Source organism: Phaenicophaeus curvirostris, chromosome 9 (assembly GCF_032191515.1).
Source record: "Phaenicophaeus curvirostris isolate KB17595 chromosome 9, BPBGC_Pcur_1.0, whole genome shotgun sequence".
Lineage (NCBI taxonomy): Eukaryota > Metazoa > Chordata > Aves > Cuculiformes > Cuculidae > Phaenicophaeus > Phaenicophaeus curvirostris.
This window is the reverse complement of record NC_091400.1, coordinates 9,252,396-9,278,754: the sequence shown is the minus strand read 5'-3', so window position 1 is coordinate 9,278,754 and position 26,359 is coordinate 9,252,396. Positions and strand designations below refer to the sequence as shown.

At 40.3% G+C, this 26,359-nt stretch overlaps 1 protein-coding gene across 1 annotated transcript in view; it reads left to right on the top strand.

The window, feature by feature from the left end:
• Positions 1-3,671: 3,671 nt before the first annotated feature.
• Positions 3,672-26,359, top strand: part of GFRA1 (GDNF family receptor alpha 1) — a 151,458-nt gene continuing 128,770 nt past the window's right edge. The window contains 4 exon segments of the mRNA XM_069863809.1: positions 3,672-3,792; positions 3,795-3,843; positions 4,851-5,156; positions 6,433-6,516. Of these exon segments, the coding sequence (XP_069719910.1) occupies positions 3,742-3,792; positions 3,795-3,843; positions 4,851-5,156; positions 6,433-6,516 (490 nt within the window). The 5' untranslated portion in view covers positions 3,672-3,741.

Below are 26,359 nucleotides of genomic sequence, written 5' to 3'. Positions count from 1 at the left end.
CTCCACTACCTTTTTTTTCTTTATTAAAAGTTTTCTGTGAATGAATATCAGCTAACTATAGGGAACTAGAAAGAACCAAGTAACTAAAATTATGTTAAGACTGAAGCAGTGGCAGTTATGCTGGCAGTAAGTAGCTTCAAGAAGTTAGTACTGTCTTCCACATTATTTATATCATAATGTCCTTTAAATAATAACTCAGTGGTGATTATGTTGTCATCTACCTTCTAATGAAACGTGTGTTCTTACCAACTGTACTCTATGTATGTTACATAACAGTAATTGTCTGGAACTTTTTAATAGAACTCAATCAACAACTTAGAAAACCAGCTTAAATATCTTCAAAAATGTTCACATTAAGAACTTCTGCATGGTTTATGTTTTTCTATTATTCATCTGACTGAAGAGCCTTATGGTTTGAGCGATTGCCAGTTACAAACTGTAGGGTAGACCTCGATTTGACTGGAATCAACAGCAACGCATCCATTGATTTAATTTTACCCCAGAGGACTGGAAAAGAATGTGCAGAGAGCAGGATTATGACTCGAGCCACAGAGTAGCTTATGGATTTTTGTCTGGTATCTTTTTATATTCTTAATAAACCTGAAAATGATTTGTAGCTATGATTCACGGCAGAGTATACATAAGCAATACTAATACTGCCTGGTACTTCACATCCAGGAATCTGCTGCGTACCTTGTGTGTTAAGGTGACACCAGCCCAATACACATGACTTCATCTACCCAAAAACTTGTTGATTCTCTATGAAGAGAGTGAAGTATTTATGTTGTCTCAGTGCTAGTAGGACATGGAAACTACTTTAGTAATAAATGGAAAGGATGGCATCCAGAGACTAATTAAAAAAATACTGAAAATAAGTTGACAAAATTTATAAATAATTCCATCTCTGAAAGAAAAAACAACCCAAAATTGGTAGCTTCTACTGTGGAACAAATGTCCTTGTGATCTGCAAGGCGCTTTCTCGCACCTACAGTCCTATTAAAGAGTATGTGGTGCTTGGACATTCTAAGCATCTCTGTAGCACGGATTTTCTCCTTGGGATTCTTTTTTCAGAACATGGTTGCACATAAAAACTTTTTTGTATTAAGACATTTTAACCTTTTTTTTCACTTTGGGTGATAGTTTCTCAGAGATGAGTCAAAATACTGGCAAGAGGAGCGTTTAGCGACAGTCTTCAGCATTTTGGGTGCGTGCTTTCCAGCTGTCTTGTTATTTCTGAACTGTCAGTAACATTTTATTCAGTTTTTAACACTTAAAACATGATTTCAGTTTCACTGTATAGTAAACACCCCACCAAAGCTGTGATTTATAGCAGTGAAAGTAGCTATTAATGCAGAGATTTGCAATGTGTTGCTTTTCTATGCCAAATGACACTGTGTACGCATATGTGTCTGTGTGTGTGTATATATATTTATATATATATATCCAGGACATTAATGCATGAATGGTTTTGTAAATAGTAGCCTGGATTGCAGTCTTACTTCCAGTCGCCTTACTCTGCTTATCGTGGCTATTCCTGACTTATAATTGCAAAGAACAGGAGAGTAATGCTACCTCTGTACTAGACATACAAATAACTTTATACAAAGTTTATCGTGGTGACAATTACCAGAGAAGAATCAATCATTTCTCTGCATCACCAGTTCAATTGGTACTGAAGTGTTTGCAAGGCCAACCTGTTTCATTAAGTAGGAGCTACAGCAAAAGCTGAGGCTGACTTGTATTATCAATGCTATCAACAACTTAGCCCCTTCTAATTATCTCGAACTACTCCAGGAATCTGGCTGTTGTCTTTGTTTTTCTCCAATGATATCCCTGTACTTGCAGCAGATAACAGCTTTTGTGACCATATAACAGAATATGACCCTTCATTTTAAATAACTAAAACCCAAACTGTTGACATCACCCTTATGACTTTCTGGAGGAAATCAGTAGTCTGGAGGGTTGTGGATTTTGGGTTTGTTTTTTTTGTTGTTGTTGTTTTGGGGTGGTTTTTTTTTGGTAGGAATACAAATCTGTCTGTTAAGAAAGAGTGGCAGGAAAGGAAAATAACAACAAAACCCAAAGCTTCTACGCGGGTTCTGAGAATATTGCATTCTCTGTATCTCCTGGCATATGCTAAGCTTTTAAATAAGTGTTTCTGAAGTACCTTACAACAGTTTAGCTCCATCTGCCATCCAGTTTTCGCTATAAAAGTGGCCAGCCTGATCATCTCCCGTCTCATGAGGCGAGGCAAACTCCTTTAGGCAAAATTTATTGTGAGGAGAAGCAAATTCCTTAAGTCAAACAGGCCAAATCTCGTTGACAACGTTGCCAAGTAAAAGTTATATGATTTTTGTTCAAATTTAAAAATAAAAATATTTGGTTGCAGCTAAAAAGATAAGAACATTTGGTCGCAGCTAAAAAATAAAAACACCTGAACCAAATTTTCCACTTATGGAAACAAGGAAATGTGGAAAGTGATGCTATTATGGGCTAATTGCATTTAGTTGGGTTTCGGGGGAGCGCTACATAGTAGCGACTGTGGGAAAGCCACTAAATAGTTCTCTGCGTGAACCATCTGTCACGAAGATGGGACATATGCTCGCTTTGTTTATTCAGGAGCCAAGTGGAAGCCGATACAGTCGGGCCGGTCCGCACCCCGCGGGAGGGGGCAGGACCCTCGCCGAGCCCCCGCGGAGGGCGGGGATGGGATGGGATGGGAGCGAAGCGGGGTCGTTCACATCGGGCACCCGCCCCCGCAGCTCCGAAACGCTCCTGGAGCTCCGTGCCCGTGGTGCTATCGCTCCCGTGGCGCAGGAGCATCCCTCCGTGTATCCCGCGGAACGGAGCATCCCCGTGTGCGGAGGCTCTGCGCATCCCGCCGAAGGGAGCATCCCTCCGCGTATCCCGCGGAACGGAGCATCCCCGTGTGTGGAGGCTCCGCGCATCCCGCGGAACTGGAGCATCCCCCTCTGCGCGGGGGCTCCGCGCATCCCGCGGAACAGAGCATCCCCGTGTGCGGGGGCTCCGCGCATCCCGCCGAACGGAGCATCCCTCCGCGTATCCCGTGGAAGCGGAGCATCCCTCCGTGCGCAGGGGCTCCCCGCATCCCGCGGAACCGGAGCATCCCTCCGCGCCTCCCGCTGAGCTTCCTTCCCTTCCCTCCTGCTTTTTCCTATCTCATTTTTTTTTTCCCCTGCCAAACTTTCCCAGCCGCCACCTGCCCCCGCGCAAGCTGCGCGCTCCCCCCGCCCCGAATCAATAAAGTTGCGTTTTAGCGGGGCGGGGGCGGAGAGGCGAAATTCCCAGCAGGAAGGGGGAGCTCGGGCAGCCCTGGGGAGCCCCAGACAGGGGCTGCGAGTGGCTCGCCCGGGGTGGGCAGGCTCCGCGGATCCCCCCCCCCGCCCCGTGCGCGCTCGGTCCCTCCCTGGGAGCAGGCGCTGCCCACCCAAGGAGGCGCCCGGCGCTCCTGCCCCGCTCCCACTCGCTCGAGCATCCCCCGGGCGGGCGGCTCCGCGCTCAACTCCGCTTGCAGGTTGCTCAGACCTCTCAAACCTAAGGGGGAATTAAAAAAAAAAATAAATAAACAACCTCTACTTTTGTGTCGCTGCGCCTGCCGCTGGTGGTGGCAGCGGTGAAGAAGAGAAAGGGTTTGTTTTGCGTCTTTTTTTTTTTTTTCTTCTTTAATTCAATGGATCTGAACTTGGAATCTTTGGACCTCGGCGGTTTTGGAATATCTACATGCTGATCCTCTTTGTTGTGGCACATCAGCTCGCCTGGGGAAACCATCCGGAGACAGCAAGATGTTTCTCGCTATCTTCTACTTCACTTTGCCCTTAGTGGGTAAGTTGCTGGCGTCTGGTTTTTCTCTCTACATCGTTTCATAAAGCAGAGCCGAGGGGTTGATGGATTCGGGTGCCTGACGGTTGTCAGTCTTATTTAGTGAAGTTTCCAGTAGTTTTTAGGGCTCTGTCTCGCATCAGTTAACCCGGTTTGGATTTAAAGCTCTAGGAGGTCACCGGCTTTAGCTACTTGCCTCTCGTTAAATTGGGTTCTCGCAAGTTACAGGGAAACTTTTCGTTTTAATAAAATAAGGCTGGCTTGAGGAGGGGGTGGGTGGGTGACAAGAGCCAGCTGAAGGATTACACCTTCACCTGAACCTGGCAGCCTGCCTGACTGCGAGGGGTTTGCAGCCCAAACTGGTTTCTTTTCCACGGGAGATGTTTTCCTTTTCCATCTGCGTGTCTGAGGGAGCGTGACGGCGGGCACGGTGGAGAGGAGAGGGTTAACGCAATTTGCTTTGTTCTCCTGCAAAAGCATCATACGTGGAGAGAAATGGAGGGGAGGGAGTCATAAATTTTACCTTTATACGTGTAGAATAAGCAAAAAAAAAAATAAAAAAAATCTGTACAGCCTTTAAAAAGTGACTGACGCAGAAAGAGGCCAATATCAATCAGGGAGATTACTTATCTCTGAGCAGGTTGTTCGGGGATGTAATTGAAATTACAGCCAAGCTCTACTGGAAAGTGAGGCCGAATATTTAACCCCAATCCGAAATGTTCTCTGTTTCACCAAAGTGGAACTGAGGAATAACGCTCGTTTTGCCAGGCGCATTAACCCTTGGGGGGTTTCCTTTCCTCTTTGTGTTTTCTCCTCCATCAACCAGCTGGGGTTAAACGTGCTCTTTGCTCGGGCTCCCAGCAAAGTGGCTCCAAGAGCCTGAAACCCCCTTTGTGGTTTTCTGGGTGGTATGAAGGCGGGAGGTTTGCAAGGTGCTGCCCGAGGTGCCTTTTGCATCCCAGGTGCGGAATCAGCCTCATCCCTCTGGTTTTTGTGTCTCCTCTCCCTAGATGTGCTCCTGCCCGCAGAGGGGACCGGGCTGCCCGCAGGGGGGGACCGCCTGGATTGCGTGAAAGCCAGCGACCAGTGCCTGAAGGAGCAGAGCTGTAGTACGAAATTCAGGACGCTGAGGCAGTGCGTCGCCGGCAAAGAGAGCAACTTCAGCCGGGCGACGGGCCTGGAGGCGAAGGACGAATGCAGGAGCGCCATGGAAGCTCTCAAGCAGAAATCCCTCTACAACTGCCGCTGCAAGAGGGGCATGAAGAAGGAGAAAAACTGCCTGCGCATTTATTGGAGCATGTACCAGAGCTTGCAGGGTACGTGGCAAAAGCACAGAAACGTGACACCCCTCTGTCTGGGCAGCTGTGGGGGGGGAGGTTTGCAGCCCCTCGCACCCTCTGAGGCTGAACCCGGGGTCTGACCCCATCAGTCACGCTGCGCTCTTCAGCTGCGAACTGAGGACCTTTCATCCCACTCCAGAACAGCTGCTGCTCCGGCTCCTCTCCTTGGGAAATCCATAAGGAGGGTTTCCTCCGGGGCACCTAGCTGACCTCTGTAAACCAGAGTCAAAAGATAAGGGCGCTAGCAAGTGCAAAAGCTACAAAAACAATCATTTGGAGACATAGCCTTAATAATATTTAAGCTCCTTAATTAGGACTCACCTAACGAGATCACAGGACCCTGGAACTAGTTTCTTAGCTCTCTGCTGAAAGTTAAAAGTCGTATGAAGAGGAGCGTTGTTTTAAGGAAAAGTTTATTCTTTCCTTCCCTGTATTTACTAGCAGCATTCCCTGGGCATGCTGAGGCTGAAAAAAAAAGTAGTCTGTGCTTCCTAGAGGCTGTGGAAGTGCTATTTAGGAGAGATAGGACAGTGATTGACTTGGGACTTCTGTTCTTGGGGGCCCTGGCAAATTTCCTATAGTCAACTGAGAACAATCCTTACCTGAGGTATCATTTTATCCCTGTTTTGCTCTGGGGTTGAAGATGGAATCTTTCACTTCAGTGTGGTCCCCGTTTAACTCTTCCCTAGCTGCTTCTGCAAGAAGGGAACTCTTCCCTTTCTGTTTGTTTATCCAAGCATCAGCTGGGATGTTTTAATGAGCCCATCAATGTTTTTGTTCTAGCTTTCCTAATAAATTACACTACTCTTGGACATTCTCTGCATCATAAAAAGTTTCCCTTTTGACAGCATCTTGTTAGGAGTGTTTTATTCTAACAATGCTTGGGTTTGGCAGTTAGTTGGGCTGCTCCTTTACCAAAAAACTCTGCTATTAGGGTGAATGAAGGGGAACATCTTTGCTCCAGCTTTTCTCCTGCTTTCATGGGATGGGATGGTCCCTGTGATGTCATAGGCAGTCTCTGCAAATTATGACCTTATCCATGGAGGAAGGAGAGAAAAGAACTACTGACAGGGATAAACAACTTAACTGCTTTCAGGTGTTTTTATAAGTAGAAGAAACAGCTGTGCAGATTAGAGGGGAGTACTTTCTGCAGTTCCACAGTAGCTTCGTTTCAGAGTAAAACTAACCAATAGAATCATATCCTGAATTCTTGTATTAAAAAAAAATAATCCAAATATTTTTTTGTCTTTAGGAAATGACTTGCTTGAAGATTCCCCTTATGAGCCAGTTAACAGCAGACTATCAGACATATTCAGGCTAGCACCAATTGTATCAGGTAAGTAGGCTTACAGTTCTTTAACTGAGATATGATTACAATCTGCTGCTTTGTTATTGAGCTATGGAACTTTTAACCAGTACTCAAATAAAAAGGAGTGTTAATGGCTTTCTAGATTTAGCAAGTTCATGCTATAGTTGCACAAAAGAAAATAGTAATTGGTTTTGAAATAATAGCTAAACCTGAAAGAGTGCTTGGCAGGATGGCAATTTGTATTATTTTTGAGTCATTCTTGACAATAAATGCTAAATTTTCCTGTAGGTGGCAATCCGATTCCCTGTGTTCCTAATTTACAAATCAGTTCCTTTTTGGGAATATGGTCAGTGCAAGTTACCTCCCATTGACATTAAAGAAGATCAGGAGAGAAATCATTCAAATGTTTGTGTAAGGGAATCCTTTATGGTTTCATACTTCTTTGGTTTAAGAAAGAAATTTCAGAATTAACATGTGTCTTCTTTTGTGGAACTCCTGCCTGTTCAAAGAGCCTATTGACAACTTCTTTCTTCTAGTTTCCTCTGAACATTTGTTGTTTCTGTGTGGCTGTCGTTCAGAACTTGTTTATAGTAATTTGAATAGTTGCTCAGTAATTAAACTGTGTTGTTTGTTTTCTATCAGCCTAAATGGCAGTCATTTGTGTTATATTTACTGAAACAATGAATTCTGGGGCATTGACAGTTTGGGATGAATTCTCTTTTTTGGAGTATCAGAGAGTTTTAGAAGGATGCGGTCTGTGGTCTGGACCTTTGGTTGTTGAGTTACATAAAAATGGAGTGTGCACGTAACAATGTGAAAGTCTGACAGTGTTGAAGATATTAACTGACATGCTATGGAGAAGAAGCAGTAGATCACTCTAAAAGAGAGAAGAAAAGATCAGAAAGAGTGGGTTGACCAATTTTCAGATGTACTTAGTCTTTTTAGGAACCTAAGTCTCATTAAAAGCCAGGGGGACTTGGGTTGTTAAGTATTTAATGGTACAGAGTTTCAAAGGCATATAGACACATAAAACACAGATAACTGCCCATTGGGATTTTCAGAAAGGACTAAGTGATCTAAATAGGTGTTAGATGCCCAGGCAGTTTTAAGAATTCTAAGTGCTTAATGCATCTTTAGGTATCTTAATGCCTTTGATAATCAGCCCTTTAGTCACTTCACAAAGTGTGACTTTAGGTCCAAATCCCATACATCTTTTGAAAGCGTTATCGTAGTTTGGCGAGCAAGTCTGTTGGAGAAATAGTAGAAAATGAGGATTAATTTCTGAAGAATCTTTACTTATTTATTTTTATTGCTTAAAAACCCCAACTTAATACAAAACCAAGACAAAATCTTTGCAGAGGAGTCCCAGGAGGGAGGAGTTTTCTTATAGTCAGCCTGATGAGGGCCAAATTCTCACCTATTGCAGCAGTTCTACAATCTCCATAGAAATACCACTCTGTCTTTCTGTTGTTACTTTTTTAGATTCCTCATTTATGTGCAAAGTAATTATCTTAAAACATAATAAGTTTTTCTACCTATTCTGTACAACAGTGAAATGAGGCCTTGTTGCCAGCAAGTGAGATCCATCTGCCACAGTCACTTACGATGCAGGTGGACAGGATAAGACTCCTTTGGTGTTCTTAGTGCCCCTCAAATTGCTGTTCACTTTTTCAGGTTTACAAGGACTGGAGGCCTAGATTCCCAGACAGCAGCAAACAAAAGTTGTAGTACAGTGGAAAACCACTGGTTGTTTGGAAGTATTGTCATCTGAAAGAAAAAGATTATGAGAAGCATTTTTCTTATCGTCATGGTTACTGTTGCATGTTCCATTCTTTAAAGCTGCCTAGGCTTACAGATTTTTTGCAAGGCTCTGCAAATACCCCAAACAGCAGAACTTGGTAACATTTTTATATCTCGATTAAAAGAGACAAACAAAAATAAAGCCCTGTATAAGCAGTGTTGACAGGGGATTTATAACTGGTCTGCTAATGTGGTCATTGTGTTTATAAATATTACTGCAGTGTTAACTCTTATTGAAGTTCCTTGGGTGTAATTAAAAGTAGCGGTTAATCCTTTCATCACATGAAGGCCATTCTGTGGTACTGTATGAGTTGGTGTGTGTCAAGTGTAATGCTTTGGGCATCTTTTTTATTTATTTTTGAGACAGTCAATGCCTTTTATGGTACATGGAAGGGGAAAACTGTTGGCTGACTGTTTTGCGCATCACTCAAGTCTTTTGTAGCACATATCAGTCTAAGAAATGGTGGATAGTTTATAACAGTAGTTAAAGTAGATCCAGTTCTATACTGAAAGATGTTCAAAATTGCATCCTCAATGGAAACAGGATGCCAGTTTCTCAATAATCCTTCAAGCATCAAATGTTGATTTCAAACAATAATCAGGAATATACTGCTAAACCTGTTACTGTTTGTAGTTTCTCTCCAGTTTCCATTACGTCAATGGCACAAGCGATGCAGTCATGTTACTAAAGTGAAGCTTTGCATTATATTTCCAAGTAGTTTGTTATGGGACAAGTGGTGTACTTAGAGTAGAACTAGAACAACGAGCTGAGTGTTGTATATAAAATTTAAAACAATGTCTGAGAGCACAGAACAAAAAACCCTAAACGCACAAAACTATTCGTTGTCATACTAGCTATTAAGCCCAGGGTGTCATATGTTTAGGTACTAACAATCATGAATTTTGCGTTTGAGTCACTACTAATACTGCAAGGAAAATCTTAATTTATAAAATAGTAGTTGATAGCCAACCTAGGAATGTGAGTTTTTGACTTAGTTGTGATGAGATATCCTGAGTATCAAAGGGTCTGATCTTCCTTCCTTTCCATCTACACTTCATAATTCAGCCTCTTCTATAAATTTAGTCCTCTGACACCTCACATGGCTGAATCCAGGACTTAGCTGAAGGACAGGGCTGTCTTGTGTTTTGGTTAGGGCATGTCTGGGTTCAAATTTTCTTTAGAATTACCATGTCTGACGTGGTCCTTGTGTCTCAAGGGTGTGAATTCTGTGCTGGTAGGCAGCTCTTCAAATTACTGAAGGCTTGTGTTTGTGTTCTAGAGAGTAACAGATTGGAGTTAGTTATTCTGATGTAAAGATTTTGCTTAAACAGGCATTTTTGCTTAAACCGAAACATCCGAGAGATGAAAACATTTTGAGGCCATTGAATTCTGTCATGACTACAGTAAATGCAGAATCTGTTGACTGGATTTCAGAGGCAACTTGCACAACAAATTAAGGATAGATGCTTGAACTAGTCACTTCTTAAAGCTATCTATAACTTTTTACTACCTGGGGAAGGGTTTGCCCCTTGAATTTGTGTTGTATTTGACATTGAGCCTCACAACTGGGAGATGCCTTATTGTTTTGGTATCAGCTGTTACAGTGTAGTGGTCATCTCTGTGGGATATTGTAAGAAAATTATTGATTTCAACCCAAAATAGAGAGCTACTAAAGCCAAATAAAATTACTTAAGCCATATCTGTGATGTAAATAAAATACTTAATATTAAAAAGAATTGACTATTTAGATGAACTTATTTAGGATGACATAATACTTCCCTCCCATGGATTCACTTTTAAGTTGCCTAGTTAATCATAGGCTTATTATCCCATTGCTCAGCTTTGTGTAATGTTTCTCCTTTCTTTTACATCTATTATGTTCAGAAATAATCTTAAAGAACAGGCTACATAAATCAGAATGTTTCTTAGTAATGTAGGTTTTGCTGGTGATCTGGGGAGAATTTGTTGACTCCATGCTGCTAGTTATGCCTTCCTTCTAGTTGCTAAAATGCAAGGCAGGTAGAAATTAATTATTTTGCCACTATTTCTTTTCAGTGTAGTAAAGGGGAGACTTCCTTCTTCCCACCATAAAACCTGTTCTGAGTATTGATGACGGTCCTCTGATCCCTCCCCATTATTTTATCCTTCCCAGGAACGGGGTAGAGACATCACAGGGAAAGGGATTCAAGTGTTTGCTTTGGAAAAGTTGCCATCAGCAAAGGTAGAGGAGGAACATTAGGATTTTTCAATATGAATTCTCAGGGTCCAGAGAAACAGTTTCCTTCTCTGTGTGCTTAAAGTTCTTTAGGATTCTCCATGCCTTTGCCTTCTGCTACTTCTGTAAAGAGCGGCTGTGGAACTAGAAAACACCACGTCATAGTTAATTTTACCCAAACTTTCATAACCTCAAAATTATTTTAATCAAGAATTGACACTTTAATTATCATTTACTTCCTTCTTTTCCTACCTGGTAAACAACTTGTTATTTTGTTTGGGTTTTTTTTTGTTTTGTTTTTTTTAGAATCCATATATAGCATTTTTTAAATTCTTTATAAAAGAGATAGGTTAGTGTCTCTGTCCTATCAACAGATTCACTGCTTTTTCCTTTTGGGGTTAGTGGCATGCAAATTAGTGGCTTCTCCCATTGATTAATACTGTATGACATTCCCAATTCCTATGGCCTGAGGCCTCTAATCCTGGTTCTATTCTGTAATCTGTGTATATTTCAAATCCTACATACTTTTCTAATTTAACACTATGTCTTTTTCCAACATTTCTGTAGGAATATTTGAGATGCCACATTTTTACATGGGCAATTTAATTTACGAAATACTAAAAGTTGTGATTTCTCTTGATTATTTACAATGTTCTTATTAGCTCTTTGCTCTGGTATTATTCCATTTTATTTCAAAAAAATGAGGTACTTCTTGGTAGTTGCACATTCACTCAATTTCATAAACAATAAACCAGACCTTATTAAGTTAATACGAGTCTTGCAATCTGATTCCATTCCCACTGAAGTAAGCATAACCCATCCAAATCTTTTTATTTGATTATGATGTATTCTGTTTCCTGTTGTAATTTTTGGACTTCGTTCTGGTTTTCTGATGTGAGGTTGAGCCTTTTGATAACAGAAAATTTAAAAAGGTATTGTGAATTTTGCCTACACTAGATCGTCACATGCACAACTGTATTTTCCTTTGTAGGGTAATATATTAAAGCGATAGTCCTTGGACTGATAAGCACTATTGTTTTCACAGTTATAAATCAAAACTTACTGTTTCCCCAGTGAGGATTTGTGGCTCTTTGCCTGTTGCAAAAGAAAACCCGAACAGCATAGGCATCTATTTTAGCTGCATTTAACAACGTGAAAATAGTTTGACAAAAATAAGTCTAATCTGAGCGTGTACAATGTTTGTGTTCTTTGACATTTCTGTCTGCAGATTTTCCTTGCAGAGACGACTAGGCTGGCTTCCAGGCAGATAACAAGTTATCAAGGGTGCATAGATACTAGTTGCTGATTTCCACTTCTGCATTTTCATAATCAGATTGGACTTCACACAAAAGAAAATCACTTTGGTGACTGTTGGCTTGCAGGAGCTCTTTGAATTTCCTGTTTTCTACATTTCTTGAAGCTCAATCTGATTATGAGAGGAGAATTAAGTACCTTGCTGAAGTAACTAATTGACTAGCTTATAAATGCAGTGCTTACACGCTTTAGCTTTAGCAAGGACATGAACAGGCCTTGCAACCCTGAACAGGAACATGTAAGTATCCTCAGCTTCATCCATATTTCTTTCCTTGGTGAGACTATTGGATCTTTTTTGCTAATTTCTTTGAAGATCTGTGAGACGAAAGAAAAGGTCTTTGTTCTTCAGGTATTTAAAATTCAGAGCTTTGAGCCAATATAGTTTCTGCTTGTCCCAGTCATCTGGACAGGCTTTGTCAACCTGTTTCAACAGGAGAAACAAGAAGAAATCCATTCCATGGAAGCCAGATGCATCTGGTGATAAGACCTGGAATATTTATGCATGAATATTCATCATGCTGGGATGTAGCAAGGGAGAATATTTAGATGACTTGAAGGAAGCTCAAAGGAGAGCAGTATTTTCCTGTAGCATCAAAGGAAAGTGTTGGGAAATGGCTAGTTGAATAACCATAGCCACTCATTTTGCTTACAATGTGTAGTACATACAGCAAACGACACGTTTCCTTTGTCTGGAGTAGCATCTTTGGACAGTGAAATTGCCATCCTTTTGATCTGTATCTTTGCAGGAAAGCCTCAATTATAGTGTAGTGGGCCAGATATCAAATGAGCAAACGTTAGGAAATGGCTTCACGTTGTGCCAGGGGAGGTTCAGATTAGATATTAGGAAAAAATTCTACACTGTAAGGGTTCTCGGGCACTGAAACGGCTGCCCAGGGAAGTGGTGGAGTATACCCTGGAGGTATTTAAGAGACAGACGGATGAAGTACTCAGAGGTATGGTTTACAGTGGACAGGTATGGTTGGACAGGGTGATCTCCAAAGTCTTTACCAACCAAATGATTCTATGAATTTGTGTGTGCTTTTGAGCAGCAAATTGTGTATTTGTGTTTCCAGTCACAGGCCAGCTTTATGATTTGTGTAAGTAGGAGCAAAAGCCTATAGATACTGTTAGTGTCAGTGGGATCACCTGGAGAGATCTGGTACTTACTAGTCACTGAGGAGAGAGGCAGAATCTGGTTACCTATGGGGAGAGGTACAATAATTTCAAGCACATGGAGAGCAGGAACTTGCATGGGCTGCCAGGTGACCTCAGAAACACAGAACTTGCCAGGGAGTTGCTAGTTTTATCTGGTGTCTGCAGACTCTGCTGTGTTGCAGGGGTAAGCAGTTGGACACCTCCAGCCTGCTAATGGGGCTGCTGGAGGCATGACAAGGTGAGAGCGAGAAAAAGCCTGTGGTCCGTGTGCTGTAGCTTTGGCACAGTGCAGGGCGCGGTGTTGGGAATCCTGTGATGATGGAGGTGCTGTAAGGACTGGTGCAGAAAAGCAGCTTGCACTGAGTAGGCATATTTCTATGCCAGCCTTCCTTAGAGGGCTCTTAAAGTACCTTGTCTGTACGCTGTGTCCCCTGGTGAAATGCAGAGAAGAGTGCCCAAAAGAGAAGCATCCTGCAGCTTTCTGTCTCTTGATGGCACAGTAAGGCGCACTTTATGGCAGGCGATTTGCACTCTGGCTCTTTGCATTTTAAAATAATTTAAAATTTTATTTTTATAGCCCTATTTGTATTTGGCTCTCAGGGATACCTTTGACAGCCTTGGAAAAGCCAGTGGTATCTGTCAGGAGCTGACAGTATATTAAAAACGCTAAGAGTAAAGTGCCTGTGTACGATGAAAAGAAATAAGAATTTCTGGATTGTAAGGCAGAACTTATTTGTGATAAGTATCCAACATTTCCTCCTTTAAGCTGTACGTTATATTATTTTAACCTGAGGAAGGAGGGTATTTACAGCTTTGATTTTCAGAAATATGACCGTTTTTGTTAATGAAAACTAATTCTGTTTTATATTAGTTTTTTTGGTATTATCTTTATGTTCCTCCATTTTCTTTGGATGAAACTGCAGCACCAATGCTGTTGGTATAGTTAGGGCATTAACACAATCAAGTTATTTTTGGAATAGTTCTTTAGTTACTATGCTGCTTTGACAGTTTTTTCTAAGTGTCAGGCTATTGTCCTGCACAATCTGCGTTCAGCCTGAAATTTAACGTGAGAGATGCATGACACAAAGTGTAATGGCATCACGATAGCTCTTCCTACCTAGAAATTTGCTGAAATGATGGGTTGTAAAGAGAGTTGAAGATATCAAACAATTTGAGTTGGAACCTATAAATAAAGATGAATTTCTGCATTCTCCAGTTATATGATTTTATCACTGTCTGGTGTCTATAAAATGCATCTTCCCATTAAGGTTTTGTCATGCAGCTGATGAGGTTCAGAAGTGTTAAAAGCTTCTATTCTCTTCCTTTTAAATTCTGCACCCTAGATTCAGTACTAAACTCAGTTCAGCAAAACCAGAAATCACTATTTCCCTGTTCCTTCTCTGTGGGAGACAGTACCTCGTTCCTCCCTGCTCCTCAATCCCACAGCCTCCAGTTCACTGCTGAAGTTTTATGTTTAACCCTGGCAGTCAGGCTAAGGGCTGCTGCTGTCGCTTCCTTGAGCTAATAACCATAACTCATTCCTGCCTTGACATACCTTCTGCGTATACCACCGTGCCTTCCATTGTCAACTTTGCTCTCTCTAAACCATAACTCCTCCACCAAATCCCCTCTGGCTGCAGGACTTGGTGGTTTCTCTGTTGCTGCAGTATGGAGCAGCTTTGCTTTCCACCTCAGCTTCTCACTTCTCAGAAAACCGAACAGTTCCTCACTATCCTTTTTACAACAGGCTTGTCTTTGCTCTCCTGTCTGCTGTCTTTGCGTTGTGCTTTGCCTCTGCTGCCTCCCTGCTCTCCCTTTTTGCAATTCCCCCAACACCTTCCTGTCTTCCTTTGTCCAGTACTTCTGGTGAGACACCGCCTTCTCTTCCGTGAAAGCTTTCCTTAAACTCTACTTTTCCCAGTGTTCTCCAAATTCTTCTCTCACCCTCCTGTCAAGAGTTTGAGATGTGGTCTAACAAAGGGAATTGTTCCTGAGTAATGGAACTAATAAAGCATGGTTTCCTACAAGAGTTCTCCATCTCCTGGACGTCTCTGCACAGACAGGGCTCCGGTGTTCTCTCTGCGTGCTGTGCCCTCTCCATGTGTACTGCCTCATCATTTCACTAGTCTGTAAGTCTGTCCCTCGTTTCCCCTCTCTGTGGCTGGATTGGTGTTACACATGTGAGAGGACTGGATGGGTGGGCAGTCACCTGCTCCCTCTTGGAATGGTTCAGAGCCAGACACATGCCTGCCTTCTCCTCAGCAGGCAGGTCTGCCTGGTTCTAGAAAGTATAGTTTTCCTAAAATTTGTAGGAAATTCATATTAATTTCTCAGTCAAATTTATTCCAGTATGTCCTATGGGTTAAAAAAAATCACTGGGAGTTGCAGGGGAATGGAGAAGATAGAGGAGACTAATATTCATTTTACCTGTTTCCTTGAAAAATTAGGATTAAAAAAGCAAATATGGTTCCTGTCATATTGCTGGGCATTAAATTGTGACATATCTCATCTTATTCTGGTCTCATAAAATGTCTAGAAGTGTTGTGCCAGGGATATAAATAAACACGCAGTGGACTTGAAATGCACAGACAATTAAATGCAGTTGATGGCTGACAGTTGTATTAGATAATTGAGCATCTCAGGATTCTCAAAATGGGAAATAATTCATGCATTTAGGTTAGTTGGCATGAAGATTATTTATTCATATTTAGAAATGAGACAAGAAAGAAAGTACCTGTGCAAAAGCTGTTATATATGAACGTGTATATTGCATTTGACTGTTTGGATGATACCACATTGTACCTACAAATGACACTATGCTTTTCCAAGTCATATTCTTTTTCAGATGGAATCTTTTTAGGATTAAGGTTTAAGTTTTGCTCATGTTTGTGGTGGTGAAGTCATAAATAAGAAAGGTGATGCTAACATTTGGTAGTGGTTCCAAAGAATTCATGTCCAAATGCCCAGCCTTCCCCGGGCTTGGTGCTGGCAAATAGAGGGGAATGGATTCTGCATGGCAGTGGCTTTGCAATACTGAACGCATAAGCAGCAGATTAAAATGTCTGTTTAAAAAAAATAGGTTAGGATTATATAATAACACAAGCCTGGGATACTTATAACAGCGAAGATAATGTTATTGAGCAGATTAAGCGCAATTAAATCTCAGCTACAGGATATTTAAATACAATGCCAGATCAAAACCCAGTCCCTGCAGCTTTACTTGCTTTCCTTCACACCTACTGGATTGACACCTGACAGCAAAGTAAATTATCATTTTTATTGTTGTTCATTTTATATTGCCATGGGAATGTACATCGTTATCCATTAGGACCCAGACAAACAAGTCTTTTCTCCACATACACCATCATGAAGCAAGACGTGACTGAAGACAGTGAGGTGTCTGCACTACTGGAAATTCTATTAGAAACTGATGAATTTGCTTGTCAGATGTCTTTAAAGGACTGCAGAGATAAGAACTATCTACAGTATTCTTGTACAAAAAGTCATGAAAATTATAGCTTTATATAGCAAATCTATTTAGATTTTATAATAAACCTATTTGAGAAATAGTGTCAGATCTTTCTCTCATTATCTACTTACTTAATTTAAGTCTCTTAAGTAGTGGAATGGAGACACGAACTTGCAGTGGTTGATAGCACTTATGACCTGATGAAGTCAACTGCTTTGATCCTTCCAGAGGTCAAACAGCGTGTGTTTCTAAGCAAACATTCCCTGAGGCTGCTGATGTGCGAGATGTCTCTTCCCTTCTTCCCCTTGTCAAATGTCCCACCTTCGCAACAGAAAGTTAAAGAAGGCTTGAAAAGAAATGTGGTGCGTTAGTGTATTTAACCTTGTCTAAACTGGTGTTAGAATTGTTGAATGCAGGATTTGGTGGGTTCAGGTTTTTTGATTTTTGCATGGTTTAAAAATATTTGGGTGGTTTTCTTCTGGGTTTGGTAGAAAGCTGAATATATTAACTCTCACTGCACTAGCGTTGAGGCAGAAGGGCATACAGTGTTTTTTAATTTAGTAAATAGAGAATTATTTGAGGCTGATTTGGAGCTTCATTTAGGTTTTTAATATATTTCTGCTGTATAGCTAAAAATATCTTCATGCCCTTGACCTTTCTCTAAGAGCTGCAGGAAGATTAAAAAGCATAAATGAGAATAAATTTAGAATTAGCCTATTTGAAGAAAAACAGTACCAAATGCTTTAGCTATCTGGAAAATGGTATTAAGTTGTCAGTCTTACAACCTGTCCAGCCTAGCAGAGATGAGCAAAACAACCTGCTACGAGGGCAGGGCTAGAAATGGGAAGGTAGTTAAGTTTTCATTCCCCCTCTCAGTCCTTCCCCTCCTTGCATAAGCTGCCAACAAGGGTGCCAATTACAGTTTGATTTTTCTAGCACGATTGTCTATATCTCTTAACATACCCCCCTGCTTGTTCCATGTACTTCAGCGTGCAGTTATATAAAATACTTCAAATAATTACCCTCTTGGACTGTATTTGAACTAGCAATTAAAAGGTGGGGTTGTCAATAAATTAAAGACATCGTTAATGACATAACCACAGCCATAAATGGTGAGTAATTGTGATGTTTGAGCTTTATTTATTTATTTAATAATTAAAAAATGTGTCCATATCTGGACATCTTTTATGTTAGGAGGATACTCCAGGAAACAGATGACTTTTAGTGATACCCACTGCAAGCATCCACTTTGCAGTGTTCTTCATTATCTATTTTAAATTATTCACTTAACAAGACAGAGAGTGGTTGCTTTTGTGAAGCTGCCATCTTTAGGGCTTAGGTACTGCATTCCTGTGCAATAATTGTAGAGCCTGATACTAGCTTTCATTTATGCTAATTGCAAGTAAGCTCATAAATTCCTTAGATTATTAAAAGACAGTTATCTCCTTCCTGTTGCTTTCAGTCAAGGATTTAAATATTGCAAACTTTCAGTCCTGCTTTAAAGAGAAAATGCCAGCATAAAATCTTTCATGTACCAATAGTTTGCCAAGCTAAGAAAACAAGAAATGGTTTTCTGGTTTGCCTTTCAAAACTGTATTTGCAGCATTGCAACTGTATATGTTGATTTTTTTATCATTATTTTAAACTAATTGGTGATCTAAATATGTATTTAATTGTACAGAGATAGACAAAATAAAGCTAAAATCACACGTAAAAGATAATAAATGACTACACCTAGGATGCTAACAGGCAGCAAAAGAAATGGATTTTATTAATGGCAGTGTTTTCTCTAAAGCTGTTCTCAGTGGGTCCTTCAGAAAAAAAATCAGAGCTCTATTTCTGAAATGTGGGCAGTATGCACTCTCTGGTCTTGACTGTGAAGAGAAATGTAATTTGCAAGCTACAGAATGAATGATTTTGTTACAAAAAGCATAAAATAGAGCCAATGGTTAGCTCGCCTTGAGCAGTAAAACGTGCTAATTGAAGGACTCGGGGTTGCTTTGCTAGAGTCAATATTCAAGCTTGTAGAATACTCAGTGTCTAGTTTCTGTCTTTAGCCAGAATGAGAAATGTAATAAATTATTCTGGACCTGGACAGTGTTGAGAAGAGCTAGTTCCCACTGCAGCTATCGGAATGGGTGATGCGTAAAGTGCTTGTAAGAAATAACTCCTCTATCTACAGAGCAGGTTGTACTCCCACAGCAGAGAATTGTGCTGATAGACTAGGGTGACAATTCATAATGTTCCGAAGCATGAATGCTACGTGTTCAACAAGATCCAAGTTTCAAGGAGCATGTCATGGAGAATTAAAGTGTATTACTTATCCTGGTTTTCGGAATTTTAAAAGGGTTTATGTTTGAATTAGGTTTAAACTTGGAAAACCTTGGTATTTCAGAATAATACTTCACAAATCATCTTTTCCCCAGACTGCAGCTGAGTGCAGTAGTCTAATTTTGGATAATGACTTTTTGTTGTGTGGCATGATACAATAACAGAAAATGATTTTAATAAAATTCTAGAAATTATGGGACATACTAGGAATGATTTATTAGACTCCATAATAGGAAAGCTAGAAAGGTTTTCTAAAGGTGTTAACTTCTCAGATGTGTATTATTGGTGTGCAGTAAATGTATTATTTTAACCTACTTATTTTTAAAGAGTGTCAAAAGTATTAAAATACGTCTCTAAATCACTCTACAGCTATCTAGAGACAATGCTTTGGCTAGCTGCCTGAATTACTGTCTAGCAGGTATTTGGGAAGGAGGAGAAGGTTTCTTTCAGGTATTTTTGCCACTGGAGGACTCCTGTTGCTCACATTTCTTGTGTGCAGTTTGTAGCGCCCCAGATTTGCTTTAAGTGATCAAATTTACCTGCGTAATGGGGGCTGTACTGGTATTGGAAGGCATGCAGCCAGCATACATGTCTTAGATCATTATGTTTACTTTAACTGGCAAAAGAAATTTTTATCTATTTGACACTGTAACATGCAAATGTTAACCCAACTTGCTTCTCCGTGCTACCATGAGAAGCTGCATGGCCTGTGGATGTGGCTGAGTTCCTTCTTTTGACTGCTTTATCCTTGCTTGTTTTAAGATTTTAGTGAATAGGTTCTGTCAGGACTCTGGCTTTTTTCATATTAAAGTTGAGCTAATGTATAGTTGGCAGACACAAGCACTTGGAGGTCAGGAAACGTATGACTTTAGCTTTTTCTCGTTTGTACAATTCTTTTCCGACACAAGCTTGACATTACATTCAAACATTCCTTTTCCAGTATGTGATATGAATCAATTTTGTGCCAATGCCTAAGATCACCTTTGCTGATGTACTTAAAATCTGACTAATAAATATATTAAAAGGGAGAGTTAAGGTACAAACACATCTCTAGTTCTGGGCCTGTCTGATGGGAAAGTTTATTTTCATAAATCATTGAACAGCAGGTTTACTGAAAGGAAGGCTAGGAGGCTCATTTGTATAAACTTCCAGACTTTCCCCCTAAAATAGTTCTTTTCCATTGGAAAAAATGTGGTTATCCTAATTTCCTGACTGTTTATCATTCTGTGAGACTGCATTTTTCTTCCTGCTAGGAGTTTTCAAAACCTTTACAGGTGGTATCAGAAGGGCCACCAGTTTGTGCCGTAGAGTTTTTAGAAAGGACTGTACAGAAGAGAGATGGGTCTTTCTGATTCGTGTTATACCAGTGAATAAGTTTGCTATTTGCAAAGAGCTGAACCTTCTCATTTGCAATGCAATGTGGTGTCATTAAGCCCCTCTGTTCCTCTCTTGTGAGACCTCATTTGCAGTATTGTGTCCAGTTCTGGAATCATCAACATAAGGAGGATATGGAGCTGTTGGACCAGGTCTAGAGGAGGCTACAAAGATGATCAGAGGGCTGGAGCACCTCCCAGATGAGGCCAGGCTGAGAGAGTTGGGCTTCTTCAGCCTGGAAAAGAGAAGGCTCCAAGGAGACTTTGTAGCTACCTTCCAATACCTGAAAGGGCTACAAGAAAGCTGGGGAGGGGCTATTCACAAAGGGCTGTAGTGATAGGATGAGAGGCAGTGGGAATAAACTGGAGAGGGGCAGATTTAGACTAGATACCAGGAAAAATTTCTTCATGATGAGAGTGGTGAGGCACTGGAACAGGTTGCCCAGAGCAGTGGTGGCTGTCCCATCCCTGGAGGTGTTCAAGGCCAGGTCGGATGGGGCTTGGGCAGCCTGATCTAGTGGGAGGTGTCCCTGCCCATCGCATGGGGATCGGAACAGGATGATCTTTAAGGTCCCTTCGAATCCAGACTCTTCTATGATTAGGTCAGCATGTTTTCAAAGACACTAGCAGTGCATGGCCAAATATTCTCAAAGCAGTATTGGTTGCTGTTGGTTTGCAAACTACACAACAGTTAATTTCCTTGTACTGATTCTTTTGTCCATACTTGTTGCATCAGAGTGAAATGGGTTCAAGGTTATTAGTTGTTAGGAAACAATTATGCAGAAGTCCCATCTCACATCTGGCTTTCAGAGCGCATTTGTTTTATTAAAGTTAATAAAGTGAATTGTACTTTAGATAGACAGTCATGCAACTGTTTTATTTAGTAAAATAAACACAGAAGAAGCGAGTTGCATTTGTTTCTCAAGGAAAATCTGTCTTTTGTTGTTTAGAGTATTTATCCTGTGATGACTGTCATACAGCATTAATTTTTATGATGCACTTAGAATTGAAATACTTGAATTTCCGGCAGTCTCTTTTCTTCACTGGTGACAAATAAATGTTGAATAATCAATTGAAATATAATTTTTTTAAAAAACAACATCTCAAATGATGCAGACTAGTAGAAAAGAAGAAGGCAACATTTTGTGTGTGTCTAATACTAAAGTGTTTGTCAAACTCTAAATTGTAGAGCTTTAGGTGTTGTAAAAGACACTTAAACAGAAAATCCTCTGATTGTTTTCAGTCTTGTGTATCAAAAAGCTACTCCAGTGAGTACCAGAACTTGAGAGTTGGCAACATTTCCCTGGAGGAGAATGTATATTGCCTCTGTTCCGTGCTGGAGAGAGTCATAACCAGTTTGTGCACGATGGTGTTGGGCTGATGGTGGGATTTGATGATCTTTTCCAACCTTAATGATTCTGTGATTCTATAGAATTCCTTAAACTCTGGTATTGTGTTACTTTCCAATATGATCAATCCTCATGCGTGCTGAAGCTGAAACGTCATTCTCTTTGATGCTATTTCCACTAGTTGTCAGTTGGTCGCCAATGGGAAATTTAGAGATATGGTACGGAGAACTTTGCTGATATGGAAAGCTGTCAAATTGCAGCAGCTGTATTGCAAGCAGAGTAGTTCTTGAAGACACTTGGCAGAGGAAGAGGAGTGATATTTGCATATTTAAACCTGTTTATTTCATCAGGTCACATTGTGCTTTGAAAAATGTATGTTTCAGCAATTACAGTAATATGCCAATTACTTCTTTTAATTACAGATTTTTTTTTTTAAATGTGGGGGCTAGATCAGCCTCTGTAAAATTGGCTTCTTATTGTTTTTTCTTTCATGTATGGTGGAAACACTGGGGCAAAATATGTTTTGTATTCTTTTGTCTCTTCATCTGAAAAGATTTTTTTCTTTTTAATCTGGAGAACCCATATTTATAGCATTAAATTATGACAAATATTCGTTATAGAATGTTTTATAGTTAACTGCAGAAGAGTGTCTTCTCTTATTTTTAGTTATAGGATATCTATCTCCATGCTATTACCAGGGTCTCATAATGTACTGTAGGCCCTCAGCTACTATTGAGTGAGTCTCCAGTTTTCCATTAGAACTGGATCAAAATCAGCTTCATTAGATCAGACTTTTAGTTCCTCCTTGGGCAACATTTTTGTTAAGATCAAATGAAGTTTTCCCAAGCAAGCTGCAGAAAATAACCCCTGTCAACAAGGATGTTTCTTGGTACATCCTAGATTGCAAAGGTACCTCATCTTTGCAACCTCGAGGTGTTTTGATTAATTGCTTCTTTTGGAACTCTGTATGTGTGTTATGTGTGCTTCATTCACACATTAAAGGGGCACATCTATTGCTTTCCCTCTGAGTTATGTGAGGAAAGAGGATTGTGTTTACCCTCTGTGGTATATCTCTAAGCTCCATAACATTTAAAAAATACTTTTCATGCCTTTGGTCTAATTCTCAATGTTGTTTTTCATTAGTCATAAAAAATACGGGTTAAAAGCTCTCAGAGGTTTTATGTAGGCTTTCGTGCAGTAGTCTGATGCCTCTGACAGATAATCCTAGAGAGATCTTTTCCACAGAACAGGACTTGTTCTTGGTAATTATTCTCATATTACGACTGCTGCTTCTTTGCTTTGAGCCATCTGATAAGGAGACTACATCACACAGTGAGGAAAATTCCTTCCAAGTAGAGGAGATTTTCCATGTGGGCAGCTCTTGAAATTAAGGATTTGCAGTTATTTACAATGCATAGCATGTTCCATACCGTCTCTTAAATTAGTAAATGTTCACCTCATAGTAATACGTGTGTCTCAATGTTCAATACTTTACTTCCTTTCTTCTATCTCGTACTGCTCAAAGTTCTTAGAGACCCTTTTAGTGACAAATCAAGTTTTTGTGGAGCACTTTAATGTCCTGTTTGTTATGCTCGTCATGCATCTCGTGTGTATTTTAAGCACCGCTGTGATCATCGTCTGACTCTTAAAATTGGTATTCACTTCAGGAGAGCAAGCAAGCTTTAGACAGTTGTGGTGTAAAAGCTGTGTGCTTTGCTCTATCAGGAAAAAATAGTCTTAAGACCTTGTATGGAATTCATTCATAAAGATGATGTCTGCATTTTGCAGAACAGAATTGGTGGCCTTATGTTTTTTCTCTAAACTTCATGCTACAGATGGAGAGAATTATTTATGTAGAAAACTCCATTTATAGCTCAGCAATCAGATAGCAGCTGTATTTTCCTCTGTTGCCAGATCCTCAGCAACATCTTGCCCTGTTTGTAAAGCCATGTAGTTTATGAAAGTTAGAAGGCTCCCAAACAGAACAAGCTGCTCGTATTTGTGAAGTATACAGCTGCTGGATCCAGAGCTGATGCACATTTTTGTTTAATTGATAACGTTGGCGCTTTTCGTGCCACCACTCTGAAAAGACTGCAGCTCAGCAGTCACTCTTGCCTGGCTTTATGCTGGCATGCACCCAATGGAAAATAAGATAACTCTCCTACGTCCGCCTCAGTTCTTGGAGATGCTTTAGTCAGTTAAAGTATGCTGCTAACAAAAGATTTGAATTACAGGGAAAAGGAGAGAGGGTAAATGCTGCTCCGCCTTGTATCTCACTGTGTAGAAGCACTGTAAGTTAGAAGTTATACGTGCAGCAATGCGGTGCAGGGCACACGCCTTACAAGGTCCTACATGGTGAGACAGTTGAGACGCTTGCCTGAGGGCAATGCATTGTAGTGCAGCCCCCTGGACCACAAAACCCACAGGTGTTTATCAGATAATTATTATTTTTGAGGTGGTAAGGCAAATTTGGGTGTATTTGTCATGAATACACTTTTTAAGTACTTTAAATTCCCAGTCTATAAATGCTATTTATAATATATTTCTCTAATATTGGTCATTTTTGTCATTATAAAACTTGCCTTCATAATTTAAAAATTAGTTGTATAAAACTTTGATAATTTTTCAATGTTTGATTTAAATTACGAAGTTCGATAAGCTTTTTTTGCCTGGCTTATCTGTAGAAATATATGCTTTATAAATACCCAGGGCACCAATATTTAAAAGGCCATGTGTTATCTGTGAAAACTCATGCAGAGATTCAACAGCTCTACCGTAGACATCAGTCAGCATAGAGCTGCAAACAAGGGACCTTTTGTGCTTCTACAAGTGCAGAACAGCACGAATTTTACAACTGCTGAGTGCACTCCTAAGTTAATTACCATTTAGAGTCTAAGTAAAATAATTCTCTATAAAAAAAAATTGGATCCAGTGTCATATAGTATTCTTCTTATTATTTATTCAAATTCAACTACGACTGAAATTGTAATCAGAAGTCAGGTTTGAATCACAAGCTGTGGGGTAAGTGCATCTATTCCGTGGGGTTAATTAGCTTGAGTAGAACAAAGTGCTAGTGTAGCTATCTGGAACCTGAGTTATATTATTCAGTGTATATTTGTGCTGTATGGACACACCCTATGATGCCAAGGTCTTAAATTTAATAAAGGGGTTGAAAGCAACACAATTGGGCCATTTTAGGGGTTTAATTGGAAAGAACATTGCTTAAGAGTTGTTTAAACCAGTGTGGTCGACAATGTGCACAGCACTGTTTTAGTGTGTATACGTAGTGTAAGTCTATATAATCTATATGCTCTATAGTGTATGTAGACTGCAGAAATTATCCTCTTGTGATAGACATGTGATTCCATATTTAACTTACTGAGGAAGAAGAGATTCCACAGGTGAAAGCAGGTTTCTTCATGAAACCCTGAACTAAGTGGATTTACTGCAAGAGGGAGGCGTTGTGAATACTTTCCTTTATAGTCCACATTCAGTCCAGCGAACGTGCATCATCTGCTGACCCCCACAGTGCCATCCTCAGCACCTCCAGTGTCTTTGGCTTCGTTCAGGCTTGACTGAGATCAACCTTTCTGTTTAAGGCCAGAGTTATACTTCCTGTGAGGTACCTGGGAATTGCATTTCCTTCCTCCATTGACTTCTAATTATTACTATGTCCTTGCCAATATTATTGAGCTTTCAAATATTTTGCATTGTTTTAAAGGAGGTTTCCTTCCGTATTAAGCTACATAAAACTTGTGAATAGCATGCTGGATTTGTATTACTCTCTGTAATCAGTGCTATAGGCTCTATGAGATTTCTAGTACTCTTAAATTCTGCTCCATCAAAGTACCCATCTTCTCAGTCAGTATCTGTTAACTTGCTTCCAGAATTATCTTTGGTTTTAACCAAAAAACTTCAGAAATACTTCTGTTACTTTTTACTTTCTTGTATCTACTTTTGGAAGACTGCAGGGATAGGATGAGGGGGAATGGTTTTAAGCTGAAAGAGGAGAGATTTACATATTGGGAAGAAATTTTTCACTGTACAGGGTGGGGAAGACCTGGCCCAGGTTGCCCAGAGCAGTGGTGGCTGCTCCATCCCTGGAGGTGTTCAAGGCCAGGTTGGATGGGGCTTGGAGCAACCTGATCCAGTGGGAGGTGGGGCTGATCCACGGCAGGGGGGGCTGGAACTGGGTAGGCTTTATGTTCCCTTCCAACACAAACCAGTCTATGATCTATGATAATTCTATGATTTTCCCAAGCATTTGACTTGCTTGTTGTGGAGTTGAGTACATTGTATTGTGCCTTGCCATGTAAAGGCATGAAATGTAACTGATATGGATAAATTGAGCACATTAGAGTTTCAAGGGTAGCTACGTATGAATACGTAGTGCTTTCAGGAATAAAGATTTGCCTTTAAAAGGTATAAAAACCGGCCATGTTTATTATTTACTTCTGATAGAATTAAATAAAATAGTCCGTGTTTTCAAGTTAGAGATATTAATGTCTGTGTTACTTTAGGAAGCACTTGACCACAAAAAGTCTTACTTTGACTGGAAAACAGATGGAACAAGGGAAGGGCGCATGGATAATTTGCATTCTTTTCCTTTCTTTCTGTTTTGTTGCCAGTGCCAACACATTTTGGTGTTTCTTTGTGTTTGGAAGCTTATGAGTATTCTATTGCAGTGCCCTAGTGACTTGACTGGGCGTATTAGGAATTTAATATCATTATTACTGTTACAAACAAATCCATGAGTTTCCAGTTTCAGAAAGAGAATGTGTTCTAGGATGAGAAAGAGAGAGGCAAGGGAAACTAATTGGATCCTAACTATTAGCACCTAAGGGGTCTAAGGGTGTTTCTCAG